The sequence below is a fragment of the Mauremys mutica genome, chromosome 10, assembly GCF_020497125.1.
Source record: "Mauremys mutica isolate MM-2020 ecotype Southern chromosome 10, ASM2049712v1, whole genome shotgun sequence".
Classification (NCBI taxonomy): Eukaryota; Metazoa; Chordata; order Testudines; family Geoemydidae; genus Mauremys; species Mauremys mutica.
In genome coordinates, this window is record NC_059081.1 from 83,498,621 (window position 1) to 83,520,716 (window position 22,096).

Consider the following 22,096-nt stretch of genomic DNA (forward strand, 5'->3'; position numbering starts at 1 on the left):
TCCCCGCCCGAGGGGGCTGGGCAGGGCGCCGCCGGGCTGGGCAGGGGGCGCGGATCCCGGCTCTCGCGCTGACAGGGCGAGTGGCTGGGCAGCCCGAGCTGCCAGAGAACTGCCGCCTCCTGCCCCCAGAGCCAGCCCGCTGCGCACCTCTCCCGCCTCAGCCCCGCGCTGCCTGCCCGGGGCGGGGAGAGGCAGAGACGGCTCCGAGCGGGGTAGCGGCAGAGGCTACCCCCCGGGGGACCCCTGCAGCTCGGCCACCTGGGGGGCAGCGTCTGTCCTCTCAGCTCTGCCTACAGGGGGCTGGGGAAGCTGCTGTCAGCGCCTGCCCCTCTCAGCCCTTGCACCCCCATCCCGCTCGCAGCCCCTCCACTTGTACCTCCCCCCATCGCTCCTTCGCTGCACCCCTTCCCCTTGCACCCTCCCCTCCCCCGCTCCTCTCCCCTTGTGCCCTCCCCAGCCCTGTCCTCCCACTCCTCCCCCTTCCCCTGATAGCCCCTCTTCTCCCACAACCCTCCTGATACCCCCTCTCCTCCTCAGTGAGTACATCACACCCTGCTCCTCTGCCAGTGGAGAGCCCCCCAGTGTAGAGCCCCCCACACCCGCTCTGCTGAACCCTCTTTACTAGGTCCCCAGCCCTTGCCGGGTGCAAGGTTTGAGGGTTAGTCCCTATGCTTCCACGTGCATTTGGAGCACTAAAGATGGGGATGCGGGGGGAGATTTATACTAAGGTGAAATAAAAATAGGATAAATGGTCTGATCCTCACTGCAAGTGTAAACGGGGATTGCTGTGGTGAACGAGGAGGTCACAGTTGTAGGGGGGAGCCCAGGGCTGGGGTGGTAGGAGGTGCGGGGGGGGGGAGAAGAGAGAGCCCAGGGCTGGGGTGGCAGGGGGTGCGGGTGGGGGAGGACACTGGTGGGGGAGGGGAGTGCCCACGGCGGGGGTGGGGGGCAGCCAAATTTTTTTTTGCTTGGAGTGGCAAAAAACCTAGAGCCAGCCCTGCTGTTTGGGGAGGTACCGCCTGCCCCAGACGCCCCTACCCGGCACGGTCAGTCCCAGAAGTGACGTGACGTCTGACCCGGGCCCTGCACCCCCCAGGGACGGCCCTGCCGCTGAACTTTATAAAGAAATAGTATCAGGTAAACAAGAATAAACTCAGTGAAGTAACTAGATTACAACAACTATAATTAACCTGATATTTAAACCTTTAAACTAAAAAGGAATTTGGACAAAACTAGCTAGGTTGGCTGAGGTCAGAGAATTTAAAGGAGAGTCAACAACATGAAAGCTAAAACAGCCATTATTACATTGTTAGTTTTGTATTAAAGGTAATACCACACATCCACGGGCGACCACTGTATTATTCAAATATAGAAAGAGAGCTACCACCATGTACCCTGCGTTTTTAAAATTAAAAATAGGCAAAGGTAAAACAGGAATTAATGAAGCTCCCAGGAGGCTAGTCTGGAGTGTAAAGCAGGAACCCATTAAACAACTCTGTAGTTAGAAACACACATTGTTAAAGTTAACATAGACATATTCACGTACACAAAGATTGAAGTGAGACTGTGAAGTTAGAAGATGGCTGTTCTCGCTCACACAGACGGTGTGATGTCCCAAAGGAGAGAAGTGTAAGGAAGCAGGTAATTCTGACTCTCACATGCAAAGGCAGCACCGCGGGTGAGTGTACGATGCAGTGACTGGCAGAGATCCCAGTTCTCAGTAGCTCGTAAAGTTAGGAATTGAGTTGAAACAAGGCAACCAAAGAAAATTAGCCCCCAAGCAATGGATTCCCACAAACCAAAGCTTTGACGGGCAGCTCGTTCAGGCAGTAAGATCAGCTGAGCACCACACGAACAAGTGGGAACAGAAACTCTGGCTGTTGTGGGTGCACACGTGGCAGGTGAAATCAGCACCGCCTCAGTTTTAGTCACAACGTTGTCCCATTCAAATCCTAGAACTTAGTCCGGTGATGTCCTTAGGCAATTTTTCCCCACTGTTTTGTGCAGACTTAGGTGGCTTCCGAACCCACCGACTGGAGCAGGCCCCACGGCAGAGGAGCATCCACCTTTCCTGCTTTGTCAGTCACAGATGGAGAGAGGGGGAGGTAGGTTTAGCACACACCGTGTTCCCTCTCAGCTGCGCAGCCAATCAGCTCCCCGCCCCCCCTGCCCCCCACCTCGGAGCCTCCTGCTGGCTGTGCAGACCGGGGAGGAAGGTGGGGGCGCTGATGTCAGGGTGTTGTCCTCCCCTCCGCCTCTGTAACCGCAGAGCCGGGGTGGGGGGGACATGGGATGGAGCTGCTGAGGCTGCTGTTGTATCTGAACAAGCAGCCTTCAGGCTGGTAAGTGCCAATCTACTTAAAGGGGCAGGTTTGTGTCTCATATACTCCCCCAGCACGCGCATGCGCACACATACACAGAAGTCTCTCTCTCTCTCTCACACACGCACACAGTGTCTCTCTCTCTCTCTCACACACACACACACAGTGTCTAACACACACAATGGCACACAAACACAGAGTCTCTCTTTCACACACACAGACAGGCAGAGTGTCTCTCTCACACACACGTCACACATACAGTCTCTCTCACACACACAGAGTGCCTCTCTCTCTCACACACACGTCATACATACTGTCTCTCTCTCACACCCACACAGAGTGTGTGTGTCTCTCTCTCACTCACACACACAGACAGGCAAAGTGTCTCTCTCTCACACACACACACACAATATCACACACACAGTCTCTCTCTCTCTCTCTCACACACACACACACACACACACACACACACACACACAGTCTCTCTCTCTCTCACACGTCACACACAGAGTCTCTCTCACACACCCACACAGTGTGTCTCTCTCTCTCTCTCACTCACTCTCACACACACACACACAGAGACAGGCAGAGTGTCTCTCTCACACACACACGTCACACACAGTCTCTCTCTCTCTCTCTCACACACACACACAGAGTCTCTCTCTCTCTCTCTCTTTCTCACACACACACACATCACACATGGAGTCTCTCTCACACACCCAGTGTGTGTGTGTGTGTGTGTGTGTGTGTGTGTCTCTCTCTCTCTCTCACACACACACACACAATGTCACACGCACAGTCTCTTTCACACTCACCTCCCAACACATACTTGTATTATTGTTGTTGTTACTACTTGGTACTTCCCGCAATGCACATTTATTCTCTGTAATTTTATCCTTTCAAAGTGCTGCTGTTTTCGTTTTTTGACTGGTCTGTGCATTTCATACTTTTATTTCTCTCTTATGCTTAAATTTAATTCTTTGAGGGGTGAGTTCTAAAATGCCTCACCTGTCCTGGCTGGAGTAATTATCTTATGGTAACTTTTTAAAAAGACAGATGATAGCTCGGTTTTTTGTTTCTATTGGTGGTGCACAGCCACACATACCTCAGTGCACATAACAAAATTCATTTCACATATGGATGCAAAATATTAGCGGGAACATTGCCACACAGCTGTGTGGCAATCTCCCATCGACTAGCTTAGGCAGTGCCCTGCCTCGCCTGCTGTCTTCTGTCAATCATACCTCTCTCCAGTCACTGTACAGTGAGCCAGCGCCCCTAAATCAGGCTTCGTTGCTCCAGTGTCATTCCTGTGATTTTCTAGGTGCCTAAAAATTTAGTCTTGGCATTGCTGAGTGTCACAGCATCGAAGTCCCTTGGCAGATCCCAGCCTCCAATACTATCAACAGTTAATGAGAAGTTGGAGTATATAAAATAAGGTCGATTTTAGGTATATAAACCAACCATCAATGGCAAACCTCAATGAAAACTGGTTGAAAATTATCCTCAAATCCCATCACAATGTGGAAGACTTATCTCAGACTCTTATCATAGAATCATAGACTATCAGGGTTGGAAGAGACCTCAGGAGCTCATCTAGTCCAACCCCCTGCTCAAAGTAGGATCAACCGCAACTAAATCATCCCAGCCAGGGCTTTGTCAAGCCGGGCCTTAAAAACCTCTAAGGAAGGAGATTCCACCACCTCCCTAGGGAACCCATTCCAGTGCTTCACCACCCTCCTAGTGAAATAGTGTTTCCTAATATTCAACCGAAACCTCCCCCAGTTCTAAACAGCTCTGCTCTGGGAAAGTGATTTCATTTTCTGCTTTAATAATTATGCCGTGTCCTCGTTACATGGCCACTCCAGCACATCTGGTCTGACCCACTGAGATTCGTGGGAATTGGCAGAAGCGTTGTTTACCTGCCCCACTGCAAGCCAGGATGCTTCTTGGGTTTGTGTTGCTTGTGGATTGTCTTATGTGTTCTGAGGTTTGAGCTGTGACATAAGGCATTTCCCAAAACCAGGGTACTTGTAGGGTCTGTCTCTCATGTGTGTTCTGTGATGTGGTTGAATGTGTGAGATCTGACTGAAGCTTTTCACACAATCCATACATTCATTGGATTGAATGTACTGTGAATTCTCTGATGTGTAGGAAGGGCTGAGCTCACAGTGAAGTTTTCCCCACATTCTGGACCGGGGTTGGCAACCTTTCAGAAGTGGGGTGCCGAGCCTTCATTTATTCACTCTAATTTAAGGTTTCACATGCCAGTAATACATTTTAACGCTTTTAGAAGGTCTCTTTCTGTAAGTCTATAATATATAACTAAACTATTGTTGTATGTAAAGTAAATAAGGTTTTTAAAATGTTTAAGAAGCTTCATTTAAAATTAAATTAAAATGCAGAGTCCCCCAGACTGGGGGGCAGGACCTGGGTAGTGTGAGTGCCACTGAAAATCAGCTCACGTGCCGCCTTTGGCACTGGTGCCATAGGTTGCTTATCCCTGTTCTGGACATTAAAAGGGTTTCTTCCCTGTGTGGATTCTCCAGAGAGAAACAAAGGCTGACCTGTGACTGAAGGTTTTCCACAGTCACGGCAGTTAAAGGGCCTCTCTCCTGTGTGGATTCTCTGATGTAATAGGAGGTGTGAGCTCTGGCTGAAGCTTTTCCCACAGATGGGGCAATTATAGGGTTTCTCCCCTGTGTGGATTCTCTAATGTGACACGAGGTGTGCGTTCTGATGGAAGCTTTTCCCACATTCATTGCATTTCTAGGGTTTCTCTCCCGTGTGGATTCTCTGATGTAAGAGAAGGGTATACTTCCGCGTGAAGCTTTTCCCACACTCACTGCATTCATAGCATTTCTCTCCCATATGGATTCTCTGATGTTGAATAAGGGCTGTTCTCTCATAGAAACTTTTCCCGCAGACAGGGCAGTTATAGGGTCTCTCTCCCGCGTGGGTTCTCTGATGTAAGAGAAGGGAATACTTCCGCGTGAAGCTTTTCCCACACTCACTGCATTTGTAGGGTTTCTCTCCCATGTGGAGTCTCTGATGTTCAATAAGAGCTGAGCTCTGATTGAATTTTTTCCCACAGTCAGAGCAGTTATAGGGTTTCTCCCTTGTGTGGATTCTCTGATGTGATAGGAGGTATGTGTTCCGACAGAAGCTTTTCCCACACTCATTGCATTTGTAGGGTTTCTCTCCTGTGTGGATTCTCTGATGTTGAATAAGGGCTGTTCTCTCATAGAAACTTTTCCCACAGACAGGGCAGTTATAGGGTCTCTCTCCCGTGTGGGTTCTCTGATGTAAGAGAAGGGAATACTTCCGAGTGAAGCTTTTCCCACACTCACTGCATTTGTAGGGTTTCTCTCCCATGTAGAGTCCCTGATGTTCAAAAACAGGTGAGCGCTGACCAAAGCTTTTCTCACAGTCAGAGCTGTTATAGGATTTCTCTCCTGTGTGGATTCTCTGATGTAATAGGAGGTGTGAGTTCTGCCTGAAGCTTTTCCCACAGTCAGGGCAGATATAGGGTCTCTCTCCTGTGTGGATTCTCTGATGTGATAGAAATTGTGAATTCTCACGGAAGCTTTTCCCACACTCCAGGCATTCATAGGGTCGCTCTGCTGTGTGGGTTCTCTGATGTCTAATAAGGTGTGCCTTGTTCCTAAAGCTTTTTTCGCACTCAAGACATTCATAGGGTCTCTCTCCTGTGTGGGTTCTCTGATGTGATAGAAGGGCGTTCTTCTGACGGAAGCGTTTCCTGCACTCGCTACATTCATAGGGTCTCTCTCCCGTGTGGATTCTGTGATGGAGAATAAGGATTGAGCTGTTCCTGAAGCTTTTCCCACACTCAGCGCACTTATAGGGCTTCTCTCCTGTGTGGATTCTCTGATGTGATCGGAGGTGTTTCCGACTGATGTTTTTCCCGCACTCACTGCATTTGTAGGGTTTCTCCCCTTTGTGGAGTCGCTGATGTTTATTAAGGGCTGAGCGCTGAGCAAAGCTTTTCCCACAGTCAGGGCACTTATAGGGCTTCTCTCCTGTGTGGATTCTCTGATGCTTGAAAAGGGTTGACCAGTATCTGAAGCTTTCCCCACAGTCAGGGCAGTTAAAGGGTTTCTCTCCTGTGTGAGTTCTGTGATGTGATAGGAGGTTTGAGTTCAGACTGAACCTTTTCCCGCACGCATTGCATTTGTAGGGTTTCTCCCCTCTGTGGAGTCTCTGATGTTGAATAAGGAGTGAGCGCTGACCAAAGCTTTTCCCACAGTCAGGGCACTTATAGGGCTTCTCTCCTGTGTGCAGCGTACGATGCCCACTAAGGGTTGACCTATGTCTGTAGCTTTTCCCACAGTCTGGACACTTGTAAGGTCTTTCGCACGTGTGGACTCTCTGATGTCTAATAAGCTCTGATCTGTACCGGACGCTTTTCCCACAGTCATCGCACACATAGGGTCTCTCTCCAGCGTGGATTCTCTGTTGAACAGTTTCTTTGACTTTCTTCACTCCTCTTCTGCTGTGAGTGGATTTAACCAGTGTCTCCTCCAAGTGGTTTCCCTGCTGCCTCTCCGCACTGCTCTCACTCTCACGGGTTTCTCCCTGCTTGAGACTCTGGGAAACGTCCCCTTCACCTCTTCCCGATACCGTCCCCTGTGGTTCCACTCGCTCAAGATCTTCCTGCTGAGGATTCTCCTCCTCGTTCTCACTCACCGTCCCATCACCTGCTGGGACAGAGAGAGAATCCAGACAGGAGTCAGTCCCTGTGCCAGGGGACAGGGAACCTCAAAAGGGAACAGGAAAGAGGAGAAGAAACCCAAATAACTGCTGGGGATATTGAACTATTCAGAGCTGAATCCTACTCCACCCATATCCTGCTCCAGACGAGAGAGAAAGGGGCCCATCCTTCCTCCACACCCCCTGAGTACAGATGACAGCAGGAGCTGAAGGGTCAGACAGGCGTAATGAAAATGCATGAGTAACGTCTGCTAAAAGGATACAATAATTGGCTTCTGAGTCGTGTGATTCCTCACCTGTGTGGGCATCACTTGGGATCTCCCTTTCCTCACAGCCCTGGAGATCAGGGACCCACGGCTCCTCCCCTCCTTCCAGCCAGGAGATGAGGTCTGGTTTGGAAACTGGAAATCCTAGTAAGGTGCAAGGAAACAAATGTTGATCAGGTTCATTCCATGTCATTGTTACTGGCCGCACTTCCCTGGTCCGGCACCCTCAGGACCTGACCGGTGACGAACCAGGGAACTTGCCGGATCAGGGGAGGTCAACATCGGCCGGCCCCTCTGCAGCCGCCAGGTTCCTGGCCACCAGGCTTTGCTCCTGGCCCTGACCCAGGGCTCCGCCGCTGCCCCCCAGCTGTGGTCCCAGCCCGGGGCAGTGAGGGGCATGGACGGGGTAAGGCTGGGACCACAGCTGGGGGCAGCGGCGGAGCCCTGGGTTGGGACCAAGAGCTGAACCTGGCAGCTGCAGAGGGGCTGGCGGCTGCCATGGGCGGCTGCAGAGGGGGTCGAGGGGGACCTGGGGCTGGCGGCCGGGACCCCGGGTGGCTGCAGAAGGGCCGGCAGCGCAGACCTGGGGCCACATCGGAGCTCCTGGGCGGGAACTGCCAGCATGCTCCACCTATGCCAGACAACGGATGTTGCTGGATCAGGGAGAGGGAAGGGACCTCAGGAGGTCATCTAGTCCAACCCCCTGCTTCCACCACCTCCCTAGGTAACCCATTCCAGTGTTTCACCACTTTGAGTGAAAAAGTGTTTCCTAATGTCCAACCTAAACCTCCCCCATGACAACTGGAGACCATTCCTCCTTGTTCTGTCATCTGCCATCACTGAGAACAGTCTAGATCCATCCTCTTTGGAACCCCCTTTCAGGTAGTTGAAAGTAGCTATCAAATCCCCCCTCATTCTTCTCTTCTGCAGACTAGACAATCCCAGTTCCCTCAGCCTCTCCTCGTAAGTCATGTGCTCCAGCCCCCTAATCATTTTTGTTGCCCTCCGCTGGACTCATTCTAATTTTTCCACATCCTTCTTGCAGTGTGGGGCTCAAAACTGGACACAGTACTCCAGATGAGGCCTCACCAATGTCGAATAGAGGGGAATGATCACATCCCTCAATCTGCTGGCAATGCCCCTACTTATACAGCCCAAAATGCCGTTAGCTTTCTCGGCAACAAGGGCACACTGTTGACTCATATCCAGCTTCTCATCCACTGTAATCCCCAGGTCCTTTTCTGCTGAACTGCTTCCTAGCCATTCGGTCCCTAGTCTGTAACAGTGAATGGGATTCTTCCGTCCTAAGTGCAGGACTCTGCACTTGTCCTTGTTGAACCTCATCAGGTTTCTTTTGGCTCAGTCCTCTAATTTATCTAGGTCCCTCTGTATCCTATCCCTAACCTCCAGCGTATCTACCACTCCTCCCAGTTTAGTGTCATCTGCAAACTTGCGGAAAGTGCAGTCCACACCATCCTCCAGATCAGTAATGAAGATATTGAACAAAACTGGCCCTAGGACCGACCCTTGGGGCACTCCACTTGAAACCGGCTGCCAACTAGACATAGAGCCATTGATTACTACCCGTTGAGCCCGACGATCTAGCCAGCTTTCTATCCACCTTATAGTTCAATCATCCAACCCATACTTCTTTAACTTGCTGGCAAGAATACTGCGGGAGACCGTATTCTCAAAAGCTTTGCTAAAGTCAAGGAATAACACATCCACTGCTTTTCCCTCATCCACAGACCCAGTTTTCTCCTCATAGAAGGCAATTAGGTTAGTCAGGCATGACTTGCCCTTGGTGAATCCATGCTGACTGTTCCTGATCACTTTCCTCTCCTCTAAGTGCTTCAGAATTGATTCCTTGAGGACCTGCTCCATGATTTTTCCAGGGACTGAGGTGAGGCTGACTGGCCTGTAGTTCCCCGGATCCTCCTCCTTCCCTTTTTTAAAGATGGGCACTACAGTAGCCTTTTCCCAGTCATCCGGGGCCTTCCCCTGATCACCATGAGTTTTCAGAGATAATGGCCAATGGCTCTGCAATCACATCCGCCAACTCCTTTAGCACCCTCGGATGCAGCGCATCCAGCCCCATGGACTCGTGCTCGTCCAGTTTTTCTAAATAGTCCCGAACCACTTCTTTCTCCACAGCGGGCTGGTCACCTCCTCCCCATGCCAGGCTGCCCAGTGCAGCAGTCTGGGAGGTGACCTTGTTCGTGAAGACAGAGGCAAAAAAATCAGTGAGTACATTAGCTTTTTCCATATCCTCTGTCACTAGGTTGCCTCCCTCATTCAGTGAGGGGCCCACACTTTCCTTGACTTTCTTCTTGTTGCTAACATACCTGAAGAAACCCTTCTTGTTACTCTTAACATCTCATGCTAGCTGCAACTCCAAGTGGGATTTGGCCTTCCTGATTTCACTTCCTTCCTCTCCCCAACCCCACCCTATGGGGACTGGGCTATAAATCATACAAAGCCCTTGATGCACTGGTCTGGAGTAAGGGTTCCTCCACTCTGCCAAGGGAATGGCCCCAACGTACTCCCCTGGGGATCTGTGCTGTGTTGCTACCAACTCTAGCTATGGAGGGTAGCAAGTACATCCCCATCGCTGCCACTCCCCTGCCCCCACGCACACGCCTGTCCCTCCACAGCGCCAGCCAGATGGGAGGGGATCTCTCTGGAGTGGGGACTGTCCCTCACTATGTGTCTGCGCAGCAACTGGCTCACTGAGGCTTTGGTCCTTTACTGCCGCCTCTCGCTGGTGCCTAATTCAAGCCGTGAGGAAATCAAGAGAGGAACCTTCACCCTGGGCTGGGAAAGATGATCACTAGACCCCACCGCAGTGCAGCGAGGAGAGCAAAGAACTTCCCTGTGTGGTGTGTGTGATGTGGCATTTCATGTGCTTTATGAAAACAATGTGACATAACTGAAATGTGTCTGACGCAGAGGGGATTCACCCACGAAAGCTCCTGCTCCAATACGACTATTAGTCTATAAGGTGCCATAGGACTCTCTGTCGCTTTTTAACTGAAATATAGTTTATGCAAGATGGTTCCTGCACGGTATCATTGGAAAGGTTATGATTTACTGAATATGATTATCCCAGTCGTACAAGGTTTTTGTATATTGCCATTCCTAATATCTGACGTGTGTCCATAAATGCAAATCCATATCATCTCGTTAAGGTGGAGCAGGGGCTCTCAGCCTCTTTCTCTCTGAGCCCCCCAACCATTTATAAAAACTCCTCGGCCCAGCTGTGCCACAACGACGAGCCGGCGTTCGGGGGCAGCAAGCAGGGCTATTGCCCAGGGCCCCACACCCTCAGCGGGCTCAGGCTTTGACTTCAGTCCCAGGTGGCAGGGCTCAGGGCCTCGGGATTCAGCTTTCTGTCCTGGGCCCCAGCAAGTCAACACTGGCCCTGTTCGGGGGACCCCTGAAACCTGTTCGCCCGCCCAGCTAGGCCACACTGTTACAAAGAGATCTCCAGCTCTGAAGTACATTTCTCAAGCGACGGAAAATCCACGTGGTCCCTGGGTAAGATGTTTCAGTGGTTAATTCACATCACTGCTCTGTATTTACACTTCATCTCTAGCCTGAACTGATCAAGCTTCGGCTTCCCACTATAGCCGCTTCTTTTCCTTTTATTTGCTAGACTGAAGACCCGTGTCCTATTTCCCCATGTTAAACTTTGTGTACAAGGCTCAAGTCATAAGAACGGCCGTACTGGGTCACACCAAAGGTCCATCTAGCCCAGTATCCTGTCTACCGACAGTGGCCAATGCCAGGTGCCCCAGAGGGAATCAGCAGAGCAGGGAATCACCAAGTGATCCATCCCCTGTCACTCATTCCCAGCTTCTGGCAAACAGAGGTTAGGGACACCATCCTTGTCCATCCAGGCTAATAGCCATTGGTGGACCTGTCCTCCATGAACTTATTTAGCTCTTTTTTTAACCCTTTTATAGTCTTGGCCTTCACAACATCCTCTGGCAAGGAGTTCCATAAGTTGACTGTGCGTTGTGTGAAGAAACACTGCCTTTTATTTGTTTTAAACCTGCTACCTATTAATTTCATTTGGTGACCCCTAGTTCTTGTGTTATGATAACTAGTAAACAACACTTCCTTATCTACTTTCTCTACACCAGTCATGATTTTATAGACCTCAATCATGTCTCCCCTTAGCCATCTCTTTTCCAAGCTGAAAAGCCCCAGTCTTATTAATCTCTCCTCGTATGGAAGCTGTTCCATACCCCTAATCATCTTTGTTGCCCTTTTCTGAATCTTTTCCGATTCCAATATATCTTTTTTGAGATGGGGCGACCACATCTGCACACAGTGTTCAAGATGTGGGTGTACCATGGATTTATATAGAGACAAGATGATATTTTCTGTCCTATTATCTATCCCTTTCTTAATTATTCCCAACATTCTGTTTGCTTTTTTGACTGCTGCTGCACATTGAGTGAATGTTTTCAGAGAACTATCCACAGTCACGCCAAGATCTCTTTCTTGAGTGGTAACAGCTAATTTAGATCCCATCATTTTGTATGTATAGTTGGGATTATGTTTTCCAACGTGCATTGCTTTGCATTTATCAGCATTAAATTTCATCTGCCATTTTGTTGCCCAGTCACCCAGCTTTGAGACATCCTTTTGTAGCTCTTCACCATCTGCCTGGGTCTTAACTATCTTTAGTAATTTTCTATCATCTGCAAATTTTGCCACCTCACTGTTTACCCCTTTTTCCAGATCCTTTCTGAATAAGACTGGTCAGAACTCAACCTTCTCTTTGTTGAGAAAAATAGATTGAGTTCATTAAGTATCTCATTATAAAGTGCCCTCAGAATTTCTTTAAAAAGAGGAAAATGTCCAACTCCAAAGGTGTTACATCCGACACAGGGGAACTCTGCGGCAGACTTCATCTCCATAGAGAAAGGGGAACTGGAAACAGAATCACAGAAATGTAAGGCTGGCAGTGACCTCGGGAGGTCATCTAGTCCAGCTCCCCCACACTCCCTCCATGCTTAATGAGGATTAAGCAAACTTCACCATTAATGACAGGTCTTTCTCAATTCCTCTTTAAAACCTCCAGTGATTCCACAACCTCCCTACATCATCTTCTCCAGTGACAATATATCTGTAAGCATTAGAAAGTTTTTTCTCATATCTCACTAAAATTTCCACTGCTTCATACCTTTTTGTCCTGTCCTTTGGTGAACATGTGATACAATTCATCACCCTTCTCTTTTTAAAGGCCTGTTACATACTTGAGGTCAGTTATCATGTGCCCCTACAGCCTTCTCTCTTATAGACTAAACCTGCCCAATTTCTTCAACATTGTAAAAATTACTACAGTGTACGGATTTTACCCACCACACACAGAAAAAGAAACAAAATGCTGTAATCGATCAAAGTTTCATTAAACACCTCTGTAGTGGCATTATTATGTGCAAATAGCCTAAATCACACTACACAGACATTTTGAAAAAGAGAGATGTTAAAGCATATGAAAGAGTTCACTCCTCCCTTGGTGATACTGCAGAATTCCATTCTTTATTTATTTTATTTGCAGTGCAATTTATGAACATCTTTCAGTTACAAAGGAGAATTTAATCCAAAGGTAATGCTCCAACATGACAATGCAGCTCACTCCGCATTGCTCAGATTGCATTTGGTACGTGGAAATGGAACCAACTCTAAACCAAGAATATATCTATATCTATACACACACAAACATACACACACTTTAGAAAGATTAGTTTTACAAAGCTACAAACAACTATGTGGCAAATCTGCTGGGAGAATGAACTTACAATGAACAAATGCAAATGCTTATGTAGAACTGCAATAACATTTCAATAGATTTCCAAAAAAGCCACAATTCCGCAAAGAAGAAGGAAGGACATATTGTACAGTAAAGCCAATTAACTAAAAACCACCAGCTAAATGGGAAACAGAGGCATATATATAGACACACACACACACACACACACACACACACATATATATAAATAAAAGCAGCATATATTGTTTTTAAATATATAACAAATGATAAAAGGGGAAACTGAGAGCAATAGATATAAATTAGAAATTGGGAATTGTAGAAAATTGATAAGGGAAGCAAAGTGACACAAAGAAAACGCTCTAATCTGCAGAATAAAAGAGCATAAGAAGGAACTTTTACAAGTATATTAGGAGGAATTGGAATGATAACAATGGTCTAGTATTGTTTTATTACTAGATGGAAAGGGTAGAATGATAATGCAGAAAAAAGAAGGGTTCAATAAATATTAAATTAACCCGGTATCCTTTTTTTGATGAGATTACATGATTGATTGATAAATAGAGTATGTTAATGTAATACAGTTAGTGTTCATTTACTGTGCTCCCAACTGGAGTTAGACAGTTCAATATAGTTAAAATCTGGTCCTCAGACATTTGACTTGGTAGCTCATGCCATTTTGATTAACAAAACTAGAATGATACAAAACGAATGTGGTACATATGAAAAGGTCTAAAAATGTAATTGCAAACAAGGGTGGGAGGGTTCAGGTGAGTCCCCCATAAGGATCAGTTGTTGGCCCTACTCCACTTAACATTTTTATCAGTGACCTGGAAGAAAACAAAGTAATTAGTGATAACATTTACAAATGACTGTCCCATGGTGCGCACCTCAACCAGGCTGCGAGAGGCCAAATAGGTGACCTGGCATCACCTGAGAGAGGGAGGCCCAAGATTAATTGAGAGTGAAGCAAGCAATAAGTGGCCAGGAGGCAGATGATACCAGGAAAGCTGCATTCCCTGACCTAGACACAAGGAGGCGCCCTCGTGGGAACCCCATTCCAATGACACACAGATTGGGGGAGTGGTAAATAACGAAAAAGGCAGGTCGCTGACACAGAGCAATCTGCATCACTTCCTTTGCTGGGGACAACGCTTTCGGTATTGCTCAATGTGAAGTTTTACCACGAGAACGAGGAATGTAGGCCATACGGGTAGGATGGGAACTCTATCCTGGGAAGCAGTGCATTGCTGTGAGCAAAGTTGTCATGAATAGTTAGTAAAGGGTTAAAGCATAGTACCTGGTGGGCACCTGACCTGAGGACCAATCAGGGAAGAGAATTTGAAACTCCTAGGAGGGAACTTTTCCCTCTGTTTGGGGGGGTCTTTGTCTTTGGCCGTTTGGAATTACAAGAGTCCAGATGTTTTAATCAAGTCTACCAGCTTCCACCTTTCTGAACTAATTTCTTCTAGTCAAGATAGTGAGTATTAGAAAGATACTTTGTAACCTTATCTAATAATCCTATGTTTGCAATTCTGTGTGTTTGTTGTTGATTATTCTTAATTCTGCTTGTACTGGTTGTACTGAGAAAGAGAGAGGATTCTCTCCAGAACGTAGCAAGGTTATACCCTATGAGTGTCCAGCTTGGACTCATAGAGATTCTGTATTTTCTTGTTTTTCTTTTAATAAATTCTTTCTATAAAGATTTGATTAAATCCCTTCTACTGTGGATCGGGGAAGGGGCCGAGACACTCTCTCTCAGTGATTCACAGAGTTGAATCAGTGTATATCTCTCCAGGGTGGCTGGGAGAGAGAGGGGGGGGGGAAGTGGGCTGCTTCCCTGTGTGTGTGGGATTCAAGGAGTTGAATCACGGTATCTCTGTCTCCAGAGCAGGCTGGAGAGAGGGGGGAGGGGGAAGGTTCCTCCTCTATGAATTGATCTGTGTTCCCAGGGAGTGTCTTTGAAGGGAGACGGGGGAAACAGGGGTGTCCCGGCCCACGAAATTGACCGGGTGGTGGCAGCAAAAGGGGAGACCTACCCTAGGATTTTAGGGTGGGGGAATACATGCGGGTCCTCACTTTGAAACCGCCCAGTTCCAAGTGAGGGTAGACTCTGACAAAAGTGGCTACAGACATCCCTGGAGGCATATCTGGGGGAGGTCTAGAGAGGTGATATTACCTCTGTATGTGACAGTTGTGCTCACAATTAAAGAAGGATGCTGAAAAATTAGAGCCCTCAGAGAAGAGCCACAAGAATCATAAAAGGATCGGAAAACAGGTCCTATAAAGGAGCTCAACCCATCCAGCCTATCAAAGAAAAGATTAAGGGGTGACGTGATAATCTAAAAGTCCCTACACAGGGAACAGAAATAAACAATAGATGGCTTTTCAATCCAGCAGACACAAGTACACGGGCCAATGGCTGGAAGTCAAAGTGAGAGATATTTAAATTTGAAATAAGTTGTAAAGTTTTCACAGTGAGGCTAACTGACCATTGGACAAAACTTACCCTGGGCTCTGGTGGTTTCACCATCACTGGAAATTTTTATATCAAGAACAGAGTTTTATTCCAAAAGAATCACCCTGTTTAAACAGGAATTAATTCAGGGAACTCCTATTAACCTGTGTAACAGAGGAGGTCAGACAAGATGAAGCAAAAGTGGATGGGAACCTGGGAGGCAGTGACCGTGAGATGGTCGAGTTCAGGATGCTGATACGAGGAAGAAAGGAGAGCAGCAGAATACGAACCCTGGACTTCAGAAAAGCAGACTGACTCCCTCAGGGAGCTGATGGGCAGGATCCCCTGGGAGAATAACATGAGGGGGAAAGGAGTCCAGGAGAGCTGGCTGTATTTTAAAGAATCCTTATTGAGGTTGCAGGAACAAATCATCCCGATGTGTAGAAAGAATAGTAAATACGGCTGGCGACCAACTTGGCTTAACAGTGAAATCCTTGCTGATCTTAAATATAAAAAAGAAGCTTACAAGAAGTGGAAGATTGGACAAATGACCAGGGAGGAGTATAAAAACATTGCTCAGGCATGCAGGAGTGAAATCAGGAAGGCCAAATCACACTTGGAGTTGCAGCTAGCAAGAGATCTTAAGAGTAACAAGAAGGGTTTCTTCAGGTATGTTAGCAACAAGAAGAAAGTCAAGGAAAGTGTGGGCCCCTTACTGAATGAGGGAGGCAACCTAGTGACAGAGGATGTGGAAAAAGCTAGTGTACTCAATGCTTTTTCTGCCTCTGTCTTCACAAACAAGGTCAGCTCCCAGACTGCTGCACTGGGCAGCACAGTAAGGGGAGAAGGTGATCAGCCCTTGGTGGAGAAAGAAGAGGTTCAGGACTATTTAGAAAAGCTGGACGAGCACAAATCCATGAGGCTGGATGTGCTGCATCCGAGGGTGCTAAAGGAGTTGGCGGATATGATTGCAGAGCCATTGGCCATTATCTTTGAAAACTCATGGCGAACAGGGGAGGTCCCGGCTGACTGGAAAAAGGCTAATCAGGACTGGAAGGGACCTCAGGAGGTCACCTAGTCCAACCCCCTGCTCAAAGCAGGGCCAATCCCCAGACAGATTTTTGCCTCAGATCCCTAAATGGCCCCCTCAAGGTTTGAACTCACAACCCTGGGCTTAGCAGGCCAATGCTCAAACCACTGAGCGCTCCCTCCCCCCATGTAGTGCTAATCTTTAAAAAAGGGAAGGAGGAGGATCCAGGGAACTACAGGCCAGTCAGCCTCACCTCAGTCCCTAGAAAAATCATGGAGCAGGTCCTCAAGGAATCAATTCTGAAGCACTTAGAGGAGAGGAAAGTGATCAGGAACAGTCAGCATGGATTCACCAAGGGCAAGTCATGCCTGACTAACCTAATTGCCTTCTATGAGGAGATAACTGGGTCTGTGGATGAGGGGAAAGCAGTGGATGTGTTATTCCTTGACTTTAGCAAAGCTTTTGATACGGTCTCCCACAGTATTCTTGACAGCAAGTTAAAGAAGTATGAGCTGGATGATTGAACTATAAGGTGGATAGAAAGCTGGCTAGATCGTCGGGCTCAATGGGTAGTGATCAATGGCTCCCTGTCTAGGTGGCAGCCAGTTTCAAGAAGAGTGCCCCAAGGGTCGGTCCTGGGGCCAGTTTTGTTCAATGTCTTCATTAATGATCTGGAGGACGGCGTGGACTGCACTCTCAGCAAGTTTGTAAATAACACTAAACTGGGAGGAGTGGTAGATACGTTGGAGGATAGGGATAGGATACAGAGGGACCTAGACAAATTAGAGGACTGGGCCAAAAGAAACCTGATGAGGTTCAACAAGGACAAGTGCAGAGTCCTGCACATAGGAAGGAAGAATCCCTTGCACTGCTACAGACTAGGGACCAAATGGCTAGGAAGCAGTTCTGCAGAGAGGGACCTGGGGGTTACGGTGGACGAGAAGCCGGATATGAGTCAACAGTGTGTCCTTGTTGCCAAGACGGCAAACAGCATTTTGGGCTGTATAAGTAGGGGCATTGCCAGCAGATCGAGGGATGTGATTATTCCCCTCTATTCGATATTGGTGAGGCCTCATCTGGAGTATTGTGTCCAGTTTTGGGCTCCACACTACAAGAAAGATGTGGAAAAATTGGAAAGAGTCCAGCGGAGGGCAACAAAAATGATTAGGGGGCTGGAGCACATGACTTATGAGGAGAGGCTGAGGGAACTAGGATTGTTTAGTCTGCAGAAGAGAAGAATGAGGGGGGATTTGATAGCGGCTTTCAACTACCTGAAAGGGGGTTCCAAAGAGGATGGATCTAGACTGTTTTCAGTGGTAGCAGATGAGAGAATAAGGAGGAATGGTCTCAAGTTGCAGTGGTGGAGGTTTAGGTTGGATATTAGGAAAAACTTTTTCACTAGGAAGGTGGTGAAGCCCTGGAATGGGTTCCCTAGGGAGGTGGTGGAATCTCCATTCTTAGAGGTTTTTAAGGTCAGGCTTGACAAAGCCCTGGCTGGGATGATTTAGTTGGGGATTAGTCCTGCTTTGAGCAGGGGCTTGGACTAGATGACCTCCTGAGGTCCCTTCCAACCCTGAGATTCTATGCTTCAATGATCACAATGATCCAATTAGGCCTTATAAACTATGAAACTATAAAGCAGGTTATCTAGTCCGCTAATCATTCTTGTAGCTCTTTTCTAAACCCGTGCTAATTTGTCAACAACCTTTCTGCAGTGTGAACACCAGGACTGGACGCAGTTCCCACTAATGGTCTAACTAATGCCATATGATGAACTAATGAAGTGCCCCTCATTACTGCTACTTCATAGTCCTCTGTTTAGCTTCCCCAGGATCACATTAACTCTGTTAGCTACAGCATCACACCAGATGCTCATGTTCAGATGGCTTCCACCAGGGCCACTGATTCCCCAAAGCTCCCCATAGCAGGGCACAGAGACACTGTCTGACATGGTGATGAACCAGGCTCATGGTGCTGGGGACAGTGACAACCACACAGATAATTCCTCAGACACAGCAGCACAAAACCTCCCCTCAGTCTGTCCAGCTCATTTGCTCCTCTGCTCCCACAGCGCAGCTGGCTACACCCTGGACTGGGCACGGATGTCAAATGCCAGAACTGCCCTGTATATCCACTCGAGCTGCTCTGTGCACCACAGCCCCAGAGACCGGGAGTAACCTCTCTGCTCACAGCGCGTCTCACACGCAGACACAAAGCCCTGTAAATCTGTTCAATTCCCATCATGTGTCACTGCTGGAAAGTCATGAACCTCAAACAATGGCAGCACTGACTGAATGCAAACTCCACACAGGCCACGGGACAAGGAGGAAAAGAATTAGCCAGGCATGACAATCAGTTCCCCACTGCTGCTGTCGACCGTCTGGCACTGCAGAGCCCCTCCCTACAGCCCCCCACAATCCTGAGGTGTCTGCTAAAGCAGGGAGGGAGAACAGTGGAGCACCGATGATGGGGAACCCCAGCAGAGTCAGGGAGTTGGGCACAAGGAATTCTTGTAACCCTCTGCCGCTGCTGCAGCAGGAGGGAAAGAGAGTATTAATTACAGCAGGACCTGGAATCCCCAACCCGAATAAGGCCCCTTTGTGCTGTCAGTGGTACTTATCTGTCTGTCCCCTACCATTAGCACAGGGTCTGAGCACTAGGAGACACCAGAGATCTCTGGCACAGAGGGGGCTAGAGCCATAGATCGCCCGCAGCCCACACTTGCACCTGAGACTCCAAGGCAGAGCAAGATGGCTCCCTGCAGACTGGATTTAGGCGTTTCTTTCAGAGAGAGGGGCAGGGCTGAGCAAACGCCCCTCTGTTGGGCATCGCTAGCTGGCTAGGTCAGGGGAGGCGCCACCTAGGCTGCCGGGAGCTGTGAATCCCATCCAGACGTGCAACCTCTCCTCACGACAGGGAGCGCAGGCACATAATGCAGGCTCTGGGAGTCCTGGCGATGTTCAGTGTCACCACAGCTAAGTTCCTCTCTGAATCTAGCCCCAAGTTACTAGCATAAGGGCAGGCAAGATGTCGGGGCAGAGCAGGGCACTGAACTTGGGTCTCCAGAGTGTCAGGTCAGTGCTCCAACCACTGGGTCACCCTTCCTCTGACAGCAGGCCCCCAGTATTCACACAGTGAGAGACAGTCCCTGCCCCAAGCGGCTTTCGCTGTCAATAGACGAGCCAGACAAAGGGCAGAGTCTTACCTCCATTTCACAGAGGGGAACCGGGGCCCAGAGAGACCACAGCTGGGACTTTCAAAGCAGCATAAGGGGAGAGGTGGTCAAGTCACCTCCCTCTGGTCCCTTTGAAACCAGCCTAAGTGACTGACAGGGAGTCTGTGGCACAACCAAGGATCTACCCCGTCTCCTGAGTCCCAGGCCAGCTCCTGGAACAGGAGAGCAGCCTTCCTCTCTTGTGTCTGTGCAGAGAACAGCCCCCACACTCCTCCCGCACCACTCTGGTCACGCACCGTGCTGCTTGTGCAGACCAAGCTCGCTGCACACCCCGGGGCCTCCTGGCATCCCTCCATTCCTCCTCCACACCCTCCCATCCCCCTTTATTTCTGGGACTCACTGCAGCCCCCCATTGCCCCTTCCAGGGAGTGTGATGTGTGCCCCACCCCCTCCCTCTCCCATAGCAGGGTGCCTCATTCTCCTCCATGGCAAAGGCTCTACGTGCCCCCATTTCCCCCTCTCCCCATCCCCCCGCCCCCTATTCCTAGATGACATCTCTCCCCTCCAGTGATTCTGTGCGCCCCTCCCCCCCCCCGACAGGGATTCTCTGTGCCCCCATTGCCCCTCCCCCTAACTCCCATTCCCCTCCACCTACCACTTGTCTTCCTGAATCTGTCCCCATCCCTCACCCCCATACACGTTTCCATTTCTCCTCACAATAATCGGCTTATGGACGCTGACGTCCAGAACATTCCCTGACCCAGGGACAGTGTCTTACACACAGGAGCTGCAAATTACAGGGCCTGATCCCCCTGAATACTGGGGCACCAGTGCAGATCCCTGCACGGAATCTGACCCAGATGCTTCTCATACCCGAGGGGACAGGAATCCTTACCCAGCCAGGTCACGGTCTCGTAATTCTCCTGCATGACGTCCCAGTACAGGGCTCTCTGACCCGGGGCCAGCAGGGCCCATTCCTCCTTGGAGAAACACACAGCCACCTCCTCGAAGGTCACCGGCTCCGCGGCAGCCATGTCCCTTCCCCAGCACCTGGCAGGATGGGACGGTCTCCAGCCAAACGGGACGTGGTTCTGCAGCCTGACAGGGGAGAAGGGAAATTGGAGGTTTCCCAAGGGGCTTGTGTCCATTGAAATCCTCCAGTTAGCTCAGACTCCTCCCCCGCAGCCAGCGGTTCCAGACGCTGCTCTCCTGGGGAACCGGCTGAGTTAAGATGTAGGAAAAAGCATCTACATTTCGGCGCTTAAATCCGTACGCAGTTCGCTCAGCACCTGGCCGGATTCTCACAAGCGCTGAGCCTGCCACACGGGGTCCCGGGCTGAGCCCCGCCTGTCCCGCTAGGGAGTCACTGGGAACACCTCTCGCCAAAGGCACCGACGCTGCTGAGAAAGGAAAACGAGTTTTTAACCCGAAACATCCCGGCAGCTCCTTCCCCGGCCCCTCTCCAAAGCGGCCGGTCTGGGGGGCCTCCCCCCCCGCGCCAGGCCTCCAGCCCCGGGGCTGGACACGGCGCTGCCCGAGGCCGGGGCTGCAGCCGGTACCTGGGAGCGTGAGCAGCAATTCAGCGGGTCCCTTCACAGCGGCACGGGCGGAGCCGGGCCAGGGGAGCCGCCTTGGGGGGTCCCCCGGGCAGCGCGTCCCCCAGCCGGGAACCTCCTGCTGCCCCCGCCTGCAGGCTCCGGGCCGGGGCTGCCCCCCGCCCCCCGGCCGGGCTCTCCCCGCACCCTCCGCTGGGAGCAGCAGCGGCTCCGCCCGGGGACCGGTGTCCCATGGAAACGGGTCCCGCGGCAGGAAGTGATTCGGAGTCACTGCCGCGTTCAGCCCAGCCCCGCCCGCCTCCCCGCCACCCCCCCGCGGCCGCTGCTCCCCGGGCCCGTCTCCCGGCGGGGCCCCCAGCGCAGAGCAAAGGTGAGCGGGACTCGCGTGGGGAAACCTGCCGGCGGGGGGCGGGCGGGCGTGGGGCCCCGGGGCCGGACCCCCCTACCCCTTCCCACCCCGCGCAGGCTCTGGTTAAACTGCCCCATGGTTGTTCGGGCCCCGGCCCGGTGTTCAGCTCTGGGGCGAGGCTGGGAAATCACTTAGGCCCAGAGCCACAAAGACATGCAGGCTCTTGTGAGGGTGACCAGACAGCAAGTGTGAAGAATCGGGCCAGGCTCTGTGTGTGTCTGTGTGTGTGTTATAGGCACCGGTCTTAGAACAAGCCCTGAATATCGGGACTGTCCCTATAAAATCGGGACATCTGGACACCCTGTTTTCCACTAAAAAGGACAGGAGTCCTTGGGGCACCTTAGAGACTAACAAATTCATTTGAGCAT

At 50.0% G+C, this 22,096-nt stretch overlaps 1 protein-coding gene across 2 annotated transcripts; it reads right to left on the reverse strand.

Annotated features, from left to right (window-relative positions):
- Positions 1-981: 981 nt before the first annotated feature.
- Positions 982-21,467, reverse strand: LOC123378581 (zinc finger protein 883-like). Of its 2 annotated transcripts, XM_045032589.1 has the most exons (5): positions 21,323-21,467; positions 20,659-20,861; positions 7,349-7,462; positions 5,168-7,042; positions 982-2,071 (listed from the first exon to the last, which is right to left on the reverse strand). In XM_045032589.1, exons 2-5 carry the CDS (start codon positions 20,795-20,797, stop codon positions 2,010-2,012), a joined length of 2,190 nt encoding a protein of 729 aa, XP_044888524.1. In that variant the 5' UTR covers positions 20,798-20,861; positions 21,323-21,467; the 3' UTR covers positions 982-2,009. The 2 variants fall into 2 exon arrangements, with proteins under 2 accessions (XP_044888524.1, XP_044888523.1); XM_045032588.1 differs by lacking the exon at positions 982-2,071 and having other exon boundaries at positions 4,699-7,042.
- Positions 21,468-22,096: the final 629 nt, after the last annotated feature.

Bases quoted from the DNA above. Each gene is read 5' to 3' on its own strand.
- LOC123378581 (XM_045032588.1), bottom strand. From the start codon at position 20,797: ATGGCTGCCGCGGAGCCGGTGACCTTCGAGGAGGTGGCTGTGTGTTTC. The intron at 7,463-20,658 runs GTAAGGATTCCT...GCACCTTACTAG, and splicing joins CGAGACCGTGACCTGGCTGG to GATTTCCAGTTTCCAAACCA. The intron at 7,043-7,348 runs GTGAGGAATCAC...TCTCTGTCCCAG, and splicing joins CCCAAGTGATGCCCACACAG to CAGGTGATGGGACGGTGAGT.